At 42.3% G+C, this 19,729-nt stretch overlaps 1 protein-coding gene across 14 annotated transcripts in view; it reads left to right on the top strand.

The window, feature by feature from the left end:
• Positions 1 to 19,729, top strand: part of DNAH14 (dynein axonemal heavy chain 14) — a 477,343-nt gene that overhangs the window by 252,924 nt on the left and 204,690 nt on the right. For all 14 annotated transcript variants that reach the window (XM_053307834.1, XM_053307849.1, XM_053307840.1 and 11 more), the window contains one exon: positions 10,978 to 11,050. In XM_053307834.1, the coding sequence (XP_053163809.1) occupies positions 10,978 to 11,050 (73 nt within the window). The remainder of the gene's footprint in view (positions 1 to 10,977; positions 11,051 to 19,729) is intronic.

Raw genomic sequence — 19,729 nt, 5'->3', positions numbered from 1 at the left:
CTGCCTTTATGGTAGATGCTAGTGCAGATACTGAATTTTCATTCAGGACAATGACAGCAGACACAGCTTTGGCTTAAAAACTGGAAAGTAGATTACAAATTCAAATTGAATCTCACTGCTGCTCCCTTTAAAGGGGGAAAACCTTTTGGCAAAGTGCTCAATCCTGGGCTAGTAGAGAGAAAGGAGAAGAAGAAAATGATGCCAGCATCTTCTGTTAGGGATGAAAGAAGGTTTCTCATCCAGGCTACTCTTGTTTTCATTCCTTTTATTTATTTATTTCATTTCATTTCTAAACCGCCCCATCCAGAGGCTCTGGGCGGTCTTTTGCTTCTCTTTCAAAAACCAATGTAATCAAACAAGGCCCTCCTGGTCCAAGTCTGGTTCATCATATAAAGAGAGCAATGACTCCATAGCAGGAACCTCCTCGAACAACAGGGGATTCAAGTGTATGCAATCCAGCCAATGACTACCTAATTTCCATTCCTGTGACCTTCCATTCCCGCCAGTTCCTGTGGCTGACTTCAGCATTACTCCCAAGCATGAGCTCACATGTTCTCGAACCAATGGTTTCTTTGCATAATACCAGAGCAGTGCATGATAAATCTTATCATACAACTCCCCAAGGTCTCACAGGATGGAAAAACATCAGTGCATTCAGGAAGCCATAGATGTATTCATAGCCGTAGACCTGACATCTTCTATGTATCCAAGCTATAGAGGTGGTTAAGAGCATAAGAACAGCCCTGCTGGATCAGGCCCACGGCATTCTTTGTCTAGCATTCTGTTTCACACAGTGGCCCACCAGAGGCCTCTGGGGACCCCACAAGTAGAGGTGAGAGCATGTCCTCTCTCTTACTGTTGTTCCCCTGCAACTGGTATTGAGAGGCACCATGCCTCTGAGGCTGAAGGTGGCCTATAGCCATCAGACTAGTAGCCATTGATAGACCTGTCCTCAATGAATTTGTCTAAGCCCCTTTTAAAACCATCCAACCCTAGTGGCCATCACCACATCCCATGGCAGAGAATTCCATAGATTAATTATGCACTGGGTGAAAAAGTACTTCCTCTTAGGAAACTGCCATATACTGAGTCAGACCATTGGTCTATCTAGCTCAGTATTGTCTTCACAGACTCACAGCTCTTGTCGGTCCTAAATTTCCTGACCTTCAGTTTCATGAGATGACCCCTGGTTCTAGTGCTGTGAGAAAGGGGGAAACATTTCTCTCTGTCCATTCTCTGTACTCCATGCATAATTTTATGCACTTCGATCATGTCTCCCTTTCCAGAGTGGGAGAAAGGCTTGGGCTTCTATTCCATCTTCCTCATTGTGCTGATGGATTGTCATCAGAATAACGAAGGTCTAGAGAAGGTTCTATTGGAAACAGCAGAGAGAGATTTGTCTCCATGCACTAAGTCCTCAAATTGACTAATCAATTGTGAAAATCAAATTTTTGTTATTAGTTGGAATATTGCAGGTTGAAAAACTTAAGAGCAAGGATGTTTCTTTTGTTAATTATCTTCTGAAATTTGACATTATGATGGTTCAGGAAACTTGGGTACTTGAAGATCTTAAATTAGAAGGGCATTGCACATTTAACATAAGGGCAATACCCAGTCTCCATGGAGGAAAACCAAGTCACAGGCTAAGTATTTTTATGGTAAATGGTGTATGTTTTTGACTGAGTTAGATTCCTTGAAAGATACAGTGATAGCAATATTGCTAACTTGCAAGTGTAGTAGGCAACCAGCCAGCAATTATAGGGTTAACTGCATTAAGTGGTTTTCCCTGATTGACACACTGTAGACCGTGGGTCATGACCCAATCAGTTAACATTGGGTGGGACTAAGGGGTCCCTGAGGGTCTGCTGGGAAGAAGAAGGTGTGCCAAAGTGAGAGGAGAGTCTTCAAGTCTTGCCAAGTTCTCTCAGGGTGAGATTTGCAGGTCCCTGGGGGTCAGGGATTGCAGGGTTAGACCCACCTAGATTCTGGTGCGGTCCAAGGGAAGGAAGCCAGGGCTTATGGCTTCGGAAGCTTAAACAGGGGGAAATGTTTTAGTAAGACTTGCGCTATAAGTTGTGTGTGTGTGTGTGTGTGTGTGTGTGTGTGTGTGTGTGTTTGCAGTACCAATCTATCTACTTTCTAATTACTTCACTGCAACAGCAGCCTAGTAATGATTAAGTCAAGTGCTGCCTATAGACATCTGGGTGATAGGGAAAACTCTTGTAACCACTAAGAAGCTAATCTTATTTGCAACAGTGATGCTTGGAATCCTGAACCAGCTTATTTTTGTAGTAAAACAATAAATTGTGGTGTGTGTTTTTATACAAGCTCTTTCAGAGTGTTTGACTGACTCTGGGAGAGGGGGTTCCAGTTCACACAGTACAAAAAAGGACCACAAAGTCTGCTATTTCCCCACTTAAACATATATAAGGGGAACCACATTTTTATATTGTCAGCTAGCAATATAAAGAGGGGATTTGTTTCTCCCTTGAGGCAGAGAAACCCTGCTAATTACTACTACTACTACTACTACAAATACCTATATACCACTTTATAACAAAAGTTTCCAAAGTGGTTTACTTAGAGAAATAATAAATAAGATGGCTACCTGTCCACAAGCTAAAAAGAAACATTAGATAGACACCAGCAACAGTCACTGGAGGTACTGTGCTGGGTGTGGATAGGGCCAGTTACTCTCCCTCTGTTAAATAAAGAGAATCATGTTTAAAATAAAGAGAATCATGTTTAAAAGGTGCCTCTTTGCCCAGTTATAAGGGGTATTAACTATCAATGTAAAGTAAAAGTAAAAAGGTAAAGTAAAGTTAAAAAGTTAAAAAGTAAAAAGTTTCATCTTTGTCCAGTTAGCAGGGGTATTAACTACAGAGCAGTTGGTGGCAGCAATGCAGTCTACCAGAGATTCTTCTAGTTAATTTTAAATCCAGCCAGCCCACAAAGGCTCAGGGAGGGATGACCCAGCAGCAATCTTCTCTCAGGCAGGCTTGTTTGGTTCTTTAAAGAAGAACTATACTTTTTAAAATTAATCACTGTATATATGCTCCTGCAAACTAGATATGATCAGAACAAGGGACAATGGTCTGCCCTGGAAATATATGTTTATAATTTATTCCTCATTGTCCCAAAGAAAAATTGGATATTGGAGTGCCATCCTGGATCTGAACCACCTAAATCACTTCATAGAGAAACAGAAATTCAGAATGTAACTCTCCAGACTGTTTGCAGGAATGATTTCTTCGCATTGATTGACCTGACAGAGGTCTATCTTCATTTCCCAATCCACCCCTTGGACAGAAGACTTCTGAGATTTGCATATGCAGTCCATCACTTCCAGTATCGGGCCCTTTCTTTCAGTCTGGCTTCTGCACCACGGATGTTCACCAGAATAATGGTGGCACTTGTGGCACATTTGCAGACCAAGAGGTTACATGTGTATTGTTCTCTATATAACATTCTGATCCTCTCTTCTCTGGAAAAAAAGGCATTTGTTCAGACTTCAGATAACCATATACACTCTTTGTTCAGACTTCAGATAACCATGGACACCCTTCGGAACCATGGCTTCATGGTCACCTTCCAGAAGAGTTCCCCAGAGCTGTCCCAGAAGATCCAGCACTTGGGAGCAGTCATAAATTCCTCTTGAGTCTGGTTTCCTTTCTGGAAGACAGGAGAAAGAAAATTGCTCAGTCCTGCAGATTGGTGATTCTATGGGGTGGGGGATGGGGGAAACAGACCTCTCCCTACTGCCACATCTTCTGGGTCAGATGACCTTGTGCCATGGGCTCAGTTCCATTTCTGGCCCTTAGAGTGGATGCCTTTTCTCTGGTAGAATAAAATAGCCAAGATGAAGTTCTAGATCTCACATCATACCAAAACATTCCTCCACTGTTGGTGGGCTCCAGCTCTTCTCCTGGGCACCTCATTCCTTCATCAGTTCAGGTCACCGTGGTTGCATATCTCTGAGGCTGGGGTGTTCACTTCTCTCATCAGATTGCATAGGGCTGCTAGTCCTCCTTAGAGAAGACTTGCAGCATCAACTGGCTGGAGCTCTGGGTGATCCAGCTTGTTCTCCAGGAGTTACAGCCACTCGTCCAAGGTCAGTGTGTACTCAACAAAACAGACAATGCAACCGCCAAAGCCCATGTAAACCACCAAGGCATCACCCAGTCCAGCTCACTTATGAAAGAAACCTCTTCTCTCCTATCCTGGGCACAGCAGTACCTCATGTCAATCTCCATGGAACATGGGAAAGGAGTTCTCAGCATTCAAGCTAATTGACTGAGCCAATAGATGGTGGACTAGCCGGGGTGGAGTCTGATCCACCTTACCTTTCAGAAGATATCTATTTATTATTTATTTATTTATTACATTTATAAACCGCCCCATCCAAAGGCTCTGGGCGGTGTACAACAACATTAAAAAGACATAAAAACACACAATTCAAAACACAGTGCTAAAAACAATATTAAAACAATTCAAAACAAAACCATTTAAAACCAATTAAAATACTTTTAAAAACACTTTACAAACCTTGGAAGGCCAGGCCAAACAAGTTTTTAGGGCTATCTTAAAGGACAACACCAAGCCTAAACTGCAGATATCTGCCAGGAGTGCATTCCCATAGACTAGGAGCAGCTACAGAAAAGGCCCAGTTCCAAGTCGCCACCAGACGTACTGGTGGTAACTGGAGACTGACCTCTCCAGATGACCTCAACAAGCGATGGGGATCATACTGAAGAAGGCGCTCTCTAAGGTAGCCTGGACCCAAGCCATTCAGAACTTTACAGGTAATAACCAGCACTTTGTATTTTGCCCAGAAACATATCAGCAGCCAGTGCAACTGTTTTAAGACAGGCATAATATGGTCTCTCCGGGTTACCCCAGAGACCAATCTGGCTGCCGCATTTTGAACTAACTGAAGTTTCTGAACTACATACAAAGGCAGACCCACATAGAGCGCATTGCAGTAGTCGAGCCTGGAGGTTACCAGGGTGAGTGTACCTGTTCCTTCTGGGGGAGTGTAACCGCATCCAGCACAGGAAGATCGAACTCATCCTCAAATTCTGATCCTCCACAATGAGCACCTCCATCTTGCTTGGATTCAGCTTCAATTTGTTATCCCTCATCCTGCCCATTACTGCTTGAAGGCAGGCATTTAGGGAGTGAATCCCATTTGATGATGATGATGATGATGATGATAAGGAGAAATAGATTTGGGTGTCGTCAGCATACTGATAATACCCTGCACCAAATCTGATGACCTCACCCAGCGGTTTCATGTAAATATTAAAAAGCATTGGTGACAGAATGGAGCCCTGACGGTCTCCATATAATAGCTCCCATTTTAAAGAGGAACTGTCACCAAGCTCCACCATCTAGAATCTGCCTGAGAGATAGGAGCGGAACCACTGCAAAGCAGTGCCTCCTATCCCAGTTACCCCAGGTGATCCAGAAAGATGCCATGGTCAATGGTATCGAACGCCCCTGGGAGATCCAAAAGAACCAACAGAGTTACACTCCCTCTGTCAGTTCCCCAGTAAAGGTCATCCATCAGGCTGACCAAGGCAGACTCAACCCCATAGCCCGCTCTAAAGCCAGTTTGAAATGGGTCTAGATAATTGGTTTCCTCCAAAACTGCCTGGAGCTGGTTAGCCACCACTCTCTCAATCTCCTTGCCCAAGCCTGGGAGATTGGAGACCAGCCTATAACTATCCATCAATGAGGGATCTAGGGAAGGCTTCTTAAGAAGTGGTCTAATCATTGCCTCCTTCAAACAAGGAGGCATCCTACCCTACTCAGCAATGAGTTAATGATAATAACTAGGCCATCTCTAACAATCTCTTAGGTAAAAAGGTATCGTCCTCAATCTTGGCCAGGTGGATCAAGGGTTGTATTGCTTATGTTTATGAGAATTACAACCAGAAACCACCTCTAGGTATCATGGTCCATTCTACATATAGCATAGCCACATCTGCTGCATTCTCCACATCTGGAGCATTCTCAGGCTCCATTAATCAGCATTTGCAGGGCAGCTACATGGTCTTTAGTTTCTTCTTTTTCTCACCGTTGTAAGCTATCATCTTGTTTTTTTCTGATGCCTCTTTTGGTAGGCATGTCTTACAGCAAGTAGGCAAGGAGACCTCCTATTCTGTGTTAGTGGGCTTCTGTATGTCCTGTTCATTAATGCACTCCTCCATGGCACTAGAATGTAGCATTGGCCCTTACCTGAAGGATCATTCTGGGCAGTGGAACAGAGTGCATCAGAACCATCTTTGGGTCTCCTTTTTCATGGGTACTAGCTCAGTCTGCTATTTCTTTTTTTGTATATGAGGTGGTATTCTGTTTTGGAGTTCTCCACCCTCTCAGGGCCTTTTGGACTTGATAGCACATTCCATGGGATCTTTTCTGCCCCCCATCCTGGTCTGTCCTGGTTAATGTCAGTTCATTCTGTTTTTTTCTGTTTAAGTCTTTTTGTCTTTTCTTAACACTAGAGGCATATTAGTTTTACTGGGGATGCTAGTGGGAGCTCTCTTGGCATGCACAGTCCCACTTGAATTTTATTGACCCTGTCTCATAGCAAGTGGATCAGCTTAACCCGCTCATTATCCCTGCTAACTGGGCAAAGAGGTACCTTTTTAACATGGTGATTCTCTGTATGTAGCAGGGAGAGAGTAACTGGCCCAATCCACGCCCAGCCCCAGTACCTTCAGTGACTGTTGCTGGTGTCTATCTTACATTTCTTTTTAAATTGTGAGCCCTGTGGGGACAGGGATCCATCTTATTTATTTATTTATTTATTATTTCTCTATGTAAACCGCTTTGGAAACATTTGTTGAAAAGTGGTATATAAATATTTGTTGTTGTTCATGGATATACTCTATTACAATGCACAGAATGATCTTTCAGGTAAGAATCAATGCTACATTCGCTGGAATGGTGGTCAGCTCCATGGAGATTATCCAGAAGTGGCAGCCTGAAACATGCTATTCGAGTAGTTGTCACCATGGATGTCAGCCTCTTTGGTTGTTGGGTCCATCTGGAGACTTGGACGGTGTAAGGGACTTGATCCACATCAGAAACAAAGAAGAGTATCAAATGGCAGGAGTTGAGGGCCATAAAGCTGATCCTTGAAAAATTCAGAGATGCAGTAAAGGACCATCACATTCTGCTATGAACAGATAATGTGTCCATAAAAGCATGTGTAAACAGACAAGTCAGGATTTGTATGTAAACAGGCAAGTCAGGATTTCTGCAGAACAAAGCATGTGATCTCCTAGCATGGGCAGAACATCGTCTGTATTTTTCAGGCAAAACATCTGGAAGTGTCAACCAACATGGTGACTGACTGACTCAGCTGGATATCATTAAGGGAATCAGAGTGGGGGCTGCAATCTCTGGTCTTCCATCAGAGCATTTGACACTTTGGCTGTCTGATAGTAGATCTCTTTGCTACTGCCAAAAAAAAAAAAAAAAAAAAGCCCTAGTAAATTGGTTCTTTGCTCATTGGCCATGTCTGATGGCCCTAGAGATGGCTACACTGGCATGGGGGTGGCCAAAGGGGCCTCTGTATGCCTTACTACCCCTTTCTAGCCAAAATAGTTCAAAAGAGGAGGGCTGAATGGGCTGAAATAATTCTGCCCATTGGCTAAGGAGGTCATGGTTCCTGGATCTATTGAATCTCTCTGTGCAGGACTGGTGGAAATTATTGTGGAGAATGCCCTCTGGAAGACTTGAAGATCAGCAATTCACATTAAGAAATTTCCTTATTTCCTATATCTGAAGGCAGCTGTAATTCATCTTTATCATCAGCTTCTGGAGTTATCCAACACTTCAGGCTTGGTGTACCAGAGCTAGGGACACTGCAAGAGGTGAAAACCCTTCTACTGCTCCCCTTAAAAAGAAATGGAAGCACTCATTATAATGTGGTGAAAGTTGCAAGACCAGTTGTCTGAAAGACCCTGAAGAAAAATGAAGCCAGGAGCCATTAAGAAGTTAATAGTGAAGCTCAAGCTTCCATTAGTATCTTATTACAAGGAAGAAGTGCTGCTAGTCTACCTTGATGGTCTCTAGGCTAAGTGCACCTGTTGGAGTCTATGTGGTATATTTTAAAATGATTCTGCACCCCCCTCTTTGAATTCAGTTCAATGTCTTGTATGTATACAATGCTAAATATGTTGCCGTGCTTGATTGTAGAAACTACACTAGTGATCTTGGGTAGTTTTTGCTAATATTTCTAGATCACTGACTGTTACAGCAGAATTATGCTGCATTAGACCATAGATAATATGGTGGATGAGTGTGGCAACTATTACCTTTTACCAGCTTCAGCTGGTACGACAGCTGCAATCCTACCTGGGGAAACCAGATCTGACCTCTGTTACCCATGCATTGGTTACCTCCGGACTGCATTACTGCAAAACGTTCTACATTGGGCTGTCTTTGAAGATGTTTCAACTGGATCAGAATGCTGTTACAAAAATGCTTGTGAGTGCTAGTCACTGCTAAGTATTACATCTTTCCTGCGGCAGCTTCACTGCCAGTTTGCTTCCAGTTTAAGTGCTGGCCTTAACCTTCAAAGCCCTACATAGCTTGGAACTGGGGTATCATATGGGGTATTTGCCCATATGAATCTTCCAGGGTCATCAGATCTTCATCTCAGGCCCTGCTTTTGGCCCCAACACTGAAAAAACTTTAGAAGGTGGGGACCAGGGAACAGGCCTTCTTAGAACAGGCCTTCAACCCACATCTTTGGAATGTCCTCCCAGACGTGCTTTGTCAACCACCCCTTTGAATAGTGTTTTTAAAAATCTGAAAAATCGCATTTGTAAAGAAACATTTTAAAATTAGTTTTAATTGGATTTCTGGTCTTATTCAGTTTTAATCCTGTTTGCCATTTCATCTTGCTGTTGTGTTGGTTTGTTGGTTTGTTTGTTTGCTTGCTTGCTTTTATTGTAAGCTGTCCTTAGCAGGACTGTGCTGGCATGGTGGAATAAAAATATTTTACAAGCTTTCTCAAAGATCTCTTTAATGTATAAATAAAAACATACAGCAGCAGTTCAGAGTTAGCAGATGTTTTGATGTGATACGTCAGCTTCAGTGCTGTACACTAGTGGCTGAAACATGTTTTTAAATACAGTTACTCAGCATCATGATTCAGCAAAACTGACAGCAATTAGCCAATACTGTTATGGTACCAATGGCAACTAATCCTGTTACAAAACCCCAAATGTCTCATAATAAGGAGGGAGAGAGTGAAAATACACACCCTCACTCAATAGCCAATGAATTTCATCACTTCCCTCATTTCTTCTTTTACGTTTATAGTAGGACACAGCTGTTCTATGTACATTGCTTCACTAATCTTCAGTTTTCTCACATCTGCCTCCACAGCCAAAATGAATATCTTTGTTTTCACTGCTTTCCCTTGATGGCTTTTTAAAATGTGCACTGTCCATGGTTTTGTTCTGTCTTTATGCTGTATGTCTGCTAAATGTTCCTTGTATCTTTTTATCAAGGGCCTACCTGTCTCCCCAATATAAAAATGAATGCATTTAATGCAATTCATTTAATATACCACCCTCCTTTGTCTGATACCTGCCTTCATAACTCACAAATCCTACAATCCTCCATTTCACATCTGTTGTCATACATACTTTTCTTCACTAAATGCTGTCTCAAGGTCATAGGGGCTGTACAAATAGTATTAACTTCCAAGCCTTGTTTCTTTAAAATCTGCTGTGCCTCCCAATTAAACCTATCATTCACATATAGAATTTTAAGTTCTTGGTAAAGGTAAAGTTGTGCTGTCATACCCTTCTCTAAATTTAGCACTCCTATACTCTTTTATTGGAAATTCATAACTATTCCATGCAGTTTTATACTGAGGAGACAGGTAGACACATTGAAACATCTGCTAACTTTGAACATCATTGTGCATTGAAGAGGTCTTTGAGAAAGCTTGTGGCATTTGGAAGAAGCGTATCTCATCATCATTATGCCATCTTATTAAAAATATTTTAAATAAAATAAATAAATAAACTAGCACAGATTGTCCTCTCTACACATACCAGAATCTTATCCTGTCAAACACACACACACATATCCCAAAACAAAAAAACTTTGTTATAGTAGACGTCTGTGGTGCTTCTACTGTTTGAAAGAAGAATGCATTTTCAGAAGATATCTCCTAAGGCAGAACATTAGCTCCCATGAGTTGACTATTCTCGTCTTTAACTAGCAATCGGTAAAACAAAGGAATGATAAGTGTCGGCCACTATGTGGTTTTGGGATAAGCCAGGGTCTTAAACCAAGGAAGGGATGCTAGTGTGCTATGGAACCTGGTCAGCTCCCAGTGCAGGGAGTCAGAACTTCAGTTAGAGCTGAGCCAGTTCACAGGAGCTGCAATGCAACACTTCTAGAATATAGGTCTGACTCCCATGATGTGGAGGGCTTCTGCTAAGGTTGGTGGGACTTAAGAAGCCTCCTTCCATGTCAGAGGATGGAGGCAGGACTTGGGTCACAGTGGAGTTGCTGGCTTGGGTTCTTCTGGTGTGGGAGGTATCAGTGTCGCAGGGTCATCTGGGGACTGTGTCCTTGGTTCTTCGCACCCTGTCTTATCCAAGGATGAGCTGTCCACATCATCCCTAATTGGGTGTGGGGATGTCCCAGATAAAGGTCAGTGAAGGCCAGCAGCTTAACAATACACTTCGGGGGAAACCCTATGAATGTGCAGGAGTAAAACGAATATTTTGTTTTACTAAAGAGAAACTTGTAGCTGATCAACAGAAGACTTTAGAGTGGAACATGTTTACATGTAAACTTCTAACTAAATGGATCCAAATGAGAGAGATGAATTCATCCCTAATAATAATAATCAATTATGTGGTTAACTTACCTAATTTATTACATCAGCTGATTTGCAGTGGTATTAGTCTCATTTCTGGTTTTTGTTTTTTGTTCTAGCTGAACACAGTGACTGTAAATGATGCTGCCTTCATAAATGATGAAAGCCAACAATCATCAGAAAGTTCTCATTGTAAATATACATTCTTTAACGCTAAAGCAGATATCTCTATTTTGTCACTCTTTCTTCCCAGTGATAGGCCCAACATATGCAAGATCTTGATATTTGAAAAATGTATTTTACTTGAACTGTCCTACTGAAATCAGGGGAAATCAGGGAATAAGTGCATTAATGCACTTATTCATAAAATATGTTAAAATAGCAGAGCCTTGTGAAACCTTAAAGTCTATCAACTTCATTGTAGCATAAGCTTTTGCTGACTGTGGTCCACTTCAGTGAAAGCTTCCTGTGTAATACATTTGTTAGTCTTTAAAGTGCTACAGACTGTTGTTTTTGCTGCTACAGACTGGAAATATAATGTTTTGCACAAATCTGTTGATTTCAAATGATGATGATTATTTTTAGATACTGTTCAGCATGAATAAACGTGATGAAATGAAATCCATAATGTCTAAGATTAAATAGTCAACAGATTATAACATGATTGTTTGCTGCTGCTAGTTATGTAGATATACATAGGACTCGGCACATAGCTTCAAAAAACACCTGAAGTAACTGATATTTTATTATTTAGAGGACTGAACCTAAGTCCATGATTCTCTCTGAAATGCAGGAAGGCATCTCAGATCCTTCAGGACTGCTGTTCTTGTTCACTTTGGAGGCAAGGCCAGCTTACTAACAACCTATTAGAGAGTTGTTAACCTATTTATTAAAGAGGGGCTCTTTTTCTCTTCTCCCAGATCAGCCTTATCTTGTACTAGGGAAGCAGGGCTTGGGAGAGCTCCCACAGAGCTCTCCATGTATAGTTGCCTTTTTTTGTTTAAAATCTCCCTTCTATTCCCCATCTTCTCCTCTCCTCTTCCTGCCCAAACTGACATATCCTAGAACAAGGCCCTATGTGGGGAAGGGAGGGATGATTCGGTAGTGCCCTGAACAGAGACCTTCTCCTTTCTTTGCATCCATACTGTGCCTTTACCTACAGTGGGGGATGAGGGCCAGAAAAAACTATTCTGTATGACAACTAGCCAGCTTCCTACCTTAATGAATGTCACAAATTACGTGTCACTATCTACCTTAATGAATGTCACAAATCTGATCCTAATCCTTCTCATCCAGGCCTCTTCCTCAGGCCAAACCAATGGTAACAGCCACAAGGTGCAGCTACGGAACTAAGAAGCTTCTCAGGCTTGAAGCATATATGCCCATTGCTCTCAGCTTTCCAATCTGTCCTTGACAAGTCTGACAGGCTGGCAGGCAAAACAGAGATGACCAGGATACCTCTCTGTTCCCCTCACTTTTCAAAGGTACAGAGGCGGCAGTTCATGTCTTCAAGGACCTGCATCTCATTTAAGAGACAAGGCAGGGGGGAACACATTTCTAAGACAGAAAAGGCCCTTAGACAGCCTTCTTAGAAAAGCCCCAAGATGAGCTTCATAGTGTGGCTGGATTCTTGGAGATAGGGGCCATGGAGTCCAACATTCAAACCTTCCCTGATCTACTCTGAAGGGAGATGAGGCAAATCCACAATTTAACAGGTTGCAACAGACAATGCAACAGGTAAACAATGCAACAGGTTGCATTGAAAGCTGCCATATGTCTGACTATTGCGGTGGAAGCTCAAGACTCTCTGTGCCTGAGGCAGAACATCAAATGCTCTAGCCCCTTGCGCACACCATCACACCATCTTCCCCTCTTTCCCTTTTTAAAAAACTGGGAGCAGGATGGGAGGGCATCTTGCTGCCTCTCTGGTGAACTCATCATCTTCTGCCTGAAGTTACCACCTCACCTCATGGAAGGGTTGCCTTTGGACCATTGGTCCCTCTATCTCAGTTAACTGATAAATGAGGCACCTTTCAAAGTGGTGATTCGCTTATATTTAGCAGGGGGAGAGCAACTGTCCCTATTAAACTCCAACAGATATCCATTGTTGCATTATGAGCTCTTTGAGGACAGAGCATGGCTTTCTTGTTTGTTTTCTATGTAAACCTCTTTGAGAACTTATGTGGAAAAGTGGTATGTTGTTGTGTTTGTTAATGTTAATGTTAATGTTAATAATAATAATAATAATAATAGTTGATTTAATCGTCATCATCATCATCCCACAGTGAGGCACTACCTTGGCATGATTGTGGGGCTTGCGTGCTCTGAGGAAGGTGAGAGCTATGCCAGAGGTCCAACCATACTGGACAGGTCTCACCAGAGGAGCCAGACGAAGAGGAGCCAGATGAAGAGATTAACAACATGGTGAGACGTAACTTTAATAAATCTATACCAGAGCAGTCATCGCCCAGGTCAACAAGGACCATGCCAGGTGCTGGAGCCCCTGGACATTGGTGGCAAGTGGGCTACAGGACTCAGGATCTTCAGTTGAGCAACCAGAGCTGGAGATTGAAGGGTTACTGGAAGAAATGTCGCTTAACCGGAAAAAATATACGAAAAATGCCAGCAAGGAAATAATGATCTGCTATTACAAGTCTAGCCCAACTAGAAGAGGTTATTTAAAAAGAATGTACCAAATTTGGAAAGAGAAACATCCAGATACAGAAATAACAGAACAAAGGCTAGCAGACCAGAGAAGATTCATGATAAGAAATAAAGTATTCACAGAAGTTGAGCTGGAAGAACTGCAAAGAGCAACACAGGCTCAAGATATAGAAGAAGAATTACCACCAACTGAAGAAGTTGCTCAGGCGCAGGTGGAGGAGGTGTTGGAAATAGAGAATGCCACTGTTGCTGAATTGTTTCAAAATCAAAAGCAGGCAACCTACCCTTTGCTTTCACCTCAAAAACTTGAATGCCATTTAACAGAAAAGCAACAAGAACTAAAGCAAAAAATAACTGAGCACATGAACCAAACAACCATAGGAACATAGGAAACTGCCATATACTGAGTCAGACCATTGGTCTATCGAGCTCAGTATTGTCTTCACAGACTGGCAGCGGCTTCTCCAAGGTTTCAGGCAGGAATCTCTCTCAGCCCTATCTTGGAGAAGCCAGGGAGGGAACTTGAAATCTTCTGCTCTTCCCAGAGCGGCTTCATCCCCTGAGGAGAATCTCTTGCAGTGCTCACACATCAAGTCTCCCATTCAGATGCAACCAGGGCAGACCCTGCTTAGCTATGGGGACAAATCATGCTTGCTACCACAAGACCAGCTCTCCTCTCGAGAGTCGAACCACCAGGATTCGACTTCTAGCTCTAAAAACAGTTGCCAAAAAACAACTTGCTCAGGCATTAAAAGATATAAATGTTCACTTGCAGAAATAGCAACCAATAATTTGCAAGAAACAAACCAACTAATGTACAGTGCAGCAACAATAACAACACAAGAGCTCGGATATAATATCAGTGGACCTGTGAAAAAAGAAAGTCGTACATCACCTAAATAGAAGATCAGTTTAGAAAATAAAATCTCCAGGCTTAGATCAGATGCTTGTAAATTGAAAGATATGAAAGACAAGAAGCTGAAGAATGAAAACACCAAACAGTATCTGATCCAAAAATACCACCTAGATTCAAGGAAAATTAGAGAAGTCCTGGAAATAATAAAGCAGCAAATAACAGCAGTGTCAAAGAAGATTAGCAGATATGAAGCCAGAATTACACAACACAGGCAGAATCTCCAGTTCCAGTCGAATCAGAGACGTTTCTACCAAAGCACAGAAGGAGAAACGGCAAGAAACATAGAAACACAAAATAAAGAAGAAACAGTGCAATTCTGGAGGAAACTATGGGACAATCCAATAGATTATAATAAAAAAGCAGGCTGGGTGAAAGAGGTCAAAAAATGTAACCAACAAATGCAAGATCTAATGATAACACCAGAATTAATAAGTGAAAGAGCAAAGAAAGTTAAAAATTGGACTGCACCAAGCGACGATGAACTGCATGGCTTTTGGCTTAAACACCTAACAAGCCTTTATAAACAACTATCAAAACAGTTCAACCAGATTTTGCAAGGAGGTGATATCGAACAATGGCTAACAACTGGGAAAACTCATCTCATCATGAAAGACCCAGCAAAAGGTGCAGTTCCAAGTAATTATAGACTGATAACCTGCCTGCCAACCATGTTCAAATTATTAACTGGAATAATAGCAGATGAAGTAATGCAACACTTATGAACAAACAAACAGCTTTCAACTGTAGTTACTGTACAGGGGTAGCACTGTATGTTAAAGAAGGGATAGAATCTAACAAGCTAGAAAACCTAGGTGGACTGGAGTCCTCCACAGAAACCCTGTGGGTGACTATACAAGGCCGGAAAGGAATCGTGCTACTGGGGACATGCTATCGCCCTCCGGATCAAAATGCCAACAGTGACTGGGAGTTGCAGGAGGAAATCAGGGAGGCATCAAGGAGAGGCAGGGCTGTAATTATGGGTGATTTCAACTACCCACACATAGACTGGGTAAATTCACATTCAAGTCAGGACAAAGAGGTCAAATTTCTAGATACGCTAAATGACTGTGCCTTAGAATAGTTGGTCATGGAACCGACCAGAGAGTCGGGAAATTACAGGCCGGTTAGCCTAACGTCCGTTCCGGGCAAATTGATGGAAAGCATCCTCAAGGATAAAATTGTAAAGCACCTCGAAGAACAGGCCCTGCTGGGAGTGAGCCAGCATGGCTTCCGCAAAGGTAAATCTTGCCTCACCAACCTTTTGGACTTCTTTGAGAGTGTCAACAAGTATGTGGATAAAGGTGATCCAGTTGACATAGTCTACCTGGACGTCCAAAAAGCTTTTGACAAAGTTCCTCATCAAAGACTCCTGAGGAAACTTAGCTGTCATGGAATAAAGGGACAAGTACATGTGTGGATTGCTAACTGGTTGAAAGACAGAAAACAGGGTAGGTATAAATGGAGAGTTTTCACAATGGAGGGAAGTAAGAAGTGGGGTCCCCCAGGGATCTGTACTGGGACTGGTGCTTTTTAATTGATTCATAAATGATCTAGAAGCAGGGGTAAGCAGCGATGTGGCCAAATTTGCAGATGATACTAAACTCTTCCGGGTAGTGAAATCCAAAACGAATTGTGAGCAGCTCCAAAAGGATCTCTCCAAACTGGGGGAGTGGGCGACAAAATGGCAAATGCGGTTCAATGTTAGCAAGTGTAAAGTGATGCACATTGGGACGAAAAACCCCAACTTCAAGTATATGCTGATGGGATCTGAGCTGTCGGTGACGGACCAGGAAAGGGATCTTGGGGTTGTGGTTGACAGCTCGTTGAAAGCGTGTATTCAATGTGTGGCAGCTGTGAAAAAGGCAAATTCCATGCTAGGGATCATTAGGAAGGGGATTGAAAATAAAACGGCTAACATTATGATGCCCTTATACAAAACTATGGTGCGACCACACTTGGAGTACTGCGTACAATTCTGGTCACCCCATCTTAAAAAGGACATTGTTGAACTGGAAAAGGTACAGAAGAGGGCAACCAAGATGATCAGGGGCCTAGAGCACCTTTCTTACGAGGCAAGACTACAACACCTGGGGCTTTTTAGTTTAGAAAAAAGACGACTGCGGGGAGACATGATAGAGGTCTATAAAATCATGCATGGCATGGAGAAAGTGGAGAGAGAGAGATTCTTTCCCCTCTCACACAACACTAGAACCAGGGGTCACTCCATGAAATTGATTGCCAGGAGGTCTAGGACCAACAAACGGAAGTACTTTTTCATACAATGTGTGATCCACTTGTGGAACTCTCTGCCACAGGATGTGGTAACGGCCAACAACCTGGATGGCTTTAAGAGGGGTTTGGATGACTTCATGGAGGAGAGGTCTATCAATGGCTACTAGTCAGAGGGCTGTGGGCCACCTCCAGCCTCAAGGGTGTGCCTCTGAGTACCAGTTGCAGGGGAGCAATGGCAGGAGAGAGGGCACGCCCTCAACTCCTGCCTGTGGCTTCCAGCGGCATCTGGTGGGCCACTGTGCAAAACAGGATGCTGGACTAGATGGGCCTTGAGCCTGATCCAGCAGGGCTGTTCTTATGTTCTAACTGAACAGAAAGGAAATTGCCCTAATACCAGAGGCACAAAAGACCAGCTGCTGATTGACAAAATGATTTTAGAAAATGGCAAGAGAAGAAAAACAAATCTATGTGTTGCATGGATACTACAAGAAGCCTTCGACTCATTGCCTCACACATGGATACTAAAATGTTTAGAAACAACTGGTGTCAGCAAAAACATTCAGATATTTATTTTTTAAAAAGCAATGAGCATGTGGAGTACACAGCTAACAATCAATGGCGAGACACTTGGACCGGTTAGCATTAGAAGAGGTGTTTTCCAAGGGGACTCACTATCCCCTCTGTTGTTTGCAATCGCCATGACTCCACTTTCACAAATAGTAAACAAAACAGGCCTTGGGTACCAAACATCTAAAACATCAAGTAAAATAAACCATCGGCTCAACATGGACGATCTGAAGTTGTATGGAAAGTCCCAGTCAGAAATCGAATCACTGCTAAACACGGTCCATATATTCAGTAGCGATATAGCAATGGAGTTTGGACTAGACAAGTGTGCTACATTAATAATGAACAGAGGGAAAATAAGAAAAACAGAAGGAATAGAACTGCCCAATGGAAGCAAGATCAAGAACCTGGAAGAGAAAGAACATTACAAATACTTGGGCATTCTCCAGGCTGATAACATCACACACACTGAAGTTAAAAGAAAAATTGGAAGTGAATACATCAGGAGAATTAGAAAAATCCTCAAGTCCAAACTCAATGGCGGGAACACCATACAAGCCATAAACACCTGGGCTATACCTGTTATCAGATACACTGCTGGAATAATAGACTGGACTCAGGCAGAGCTAGAGACGCTAGATCGTAAGACCAGGAAAATAATGAGCATCAATCATGCTGTACCCCCCGCAGTGATGTAGATAGGCTATACCTCCCTCACGGCTCAGGTGGAAGAGGAATGCTGCAAGTCCATCAAACAGTAGAGGAGGAGAAAAGAGGCCTTGAAGAATATATATAGGACAGTGAAGAAGATGCACTTAAAATGGTCAATAACGAGAAACTATTCAACACCAATGAAAGAAAGCAGGCCTACAAGAAAGAACAAGTCAAGAACCAAGCAGAAAATTGGAAAAAGAAGCCACTGCATGGTCAATATTTGCACAATATAAGTGGAAAATCAGACATCACCAAGACCTGGCAATGGCTTAAGAATGGCAACTTGAAGAAAGAAACAGAGGGTTTAATACTGGCTGCACAAGAAGAAGCACTAAGAACAAATGTAATAAGAGCAAAAGTCGAAAAATCAACAACAAACAGCAAGTGCCGCCTTTGTAAAGAAGCAGATGAAACCCTGGACCATCTAATCAGCTGTTGTCAAAAGATCGCACAGACTGACTACAAACAAAGGCATGACAAGGTAGCAGGGATGAAACACTGGAACATCTGCAAAAAATACAAGCTACCTGTAGCCAAAAATTGGTGGGACCATAAAATTGAAAAAGTTGTAGAACACGAAGATGCAAAAATATTATGGGACTTCTGACTACAACAGACAAACATCTGCCACACAATACACCAGATATAACTCTAGTCGAGAAGAAAGAAAAACAAGTTAAAATAATCAACATAGCAATACAAGGAGATAGCGGAACAGAAGGGGAAAAAATAGAAAAAATAACAAAATACAAAGATTTACAGATTGAAACTGAAAGGCTATGGCAGAAAAAGTCCAAAATAATCCCAGTGGTAATTGGCGCTCTAGGTGCAATTCCAAAACAACTTGAAGAGCACCTCAACACCATAGGGGCCACAGAAATCACCATCAGCCAATTACAAAAAGCAACTTTACTGGGAACAGCCTATATTCTGCGATGATATCTATAACAACAGCAACAACATTGACAATAAAATTCAGCCATCCCAGGTCCCTGGGAAGGACTCGATGTCTGGATAAATCAAATCAGTCAATAACACCTGTCTGTGTAAATAATACTAATAATAGGTTGACTGGCAATGGCCCTCCAGGGTTTCAGATGGATATTTCTCAGTCCTTCCTGGAGACGCCAGGGGTTAAACCTGGGACTTCCTGCATGCAAAGCAGATGCTCTTCTATTCAGCTGCAGTCCTTCCCCATTTCTAGAATTGGTGAAGAACTTGGTAACGAAAGCAATACAGAGAACAACCCCTATTGAATTGGTTAAACTGGGAGAAGGAGCCATCTGCTATAGGATATCATAGTCTTTTACCTGTGTAAAAGAACCCATAAAAGCACATGAACAATTTCAGGGAAAGGTACATTATGGCACAATGCCATATATGCCACAGCCCCTCTTTTTCTAGGTTTGCACGGAAGGGTTCATGCAGCTCCAGCTCAGGATTCTCTAGCATCAGTAACCAACCATCCCAACCTTCACCCACTAAGGGTTCAAGGGACTAGGAAAAGAATTAATCAGACCTGCACCCCCCCCCACCAAAACACACACACACACACACAACCAAAAGAAAAAAGAAAGCCCGAGGTTCTGGTAAAACTGGAAGAGATGACAATGTCACATTTCCGGTCCATTTTGCTATTTTCATGCATAGTTATCCTGCATTTTTCTAAATAGAGAAACATTTATTTATTTATTTATTTGATTTGTATACCGCCCTTCCAAAATGGCTCAGGGCGGTTTACAATTAAACAATTTGTTTACAATTAAACAAATATACAA

This window comes from Hemicordylus capensis, chromosome 1, assembly GCF_027244095.1.
Source record: "Hemicordylus capensis ecotype Gifberg chromosome 1, rHemCap1.1.pri, whole genome shotgun sequence".
Classification (NCBI taxonomy): domain Eukaryota; kingdom Metazoa; phylum Chordata; class Lepidosauria; order Squamata; family Cordylidae; genus Hemicordylus; species Hemicordylus capensis.
This window is presented reverse-complemented; position numbering and strand designations above follow the sequence as displayed.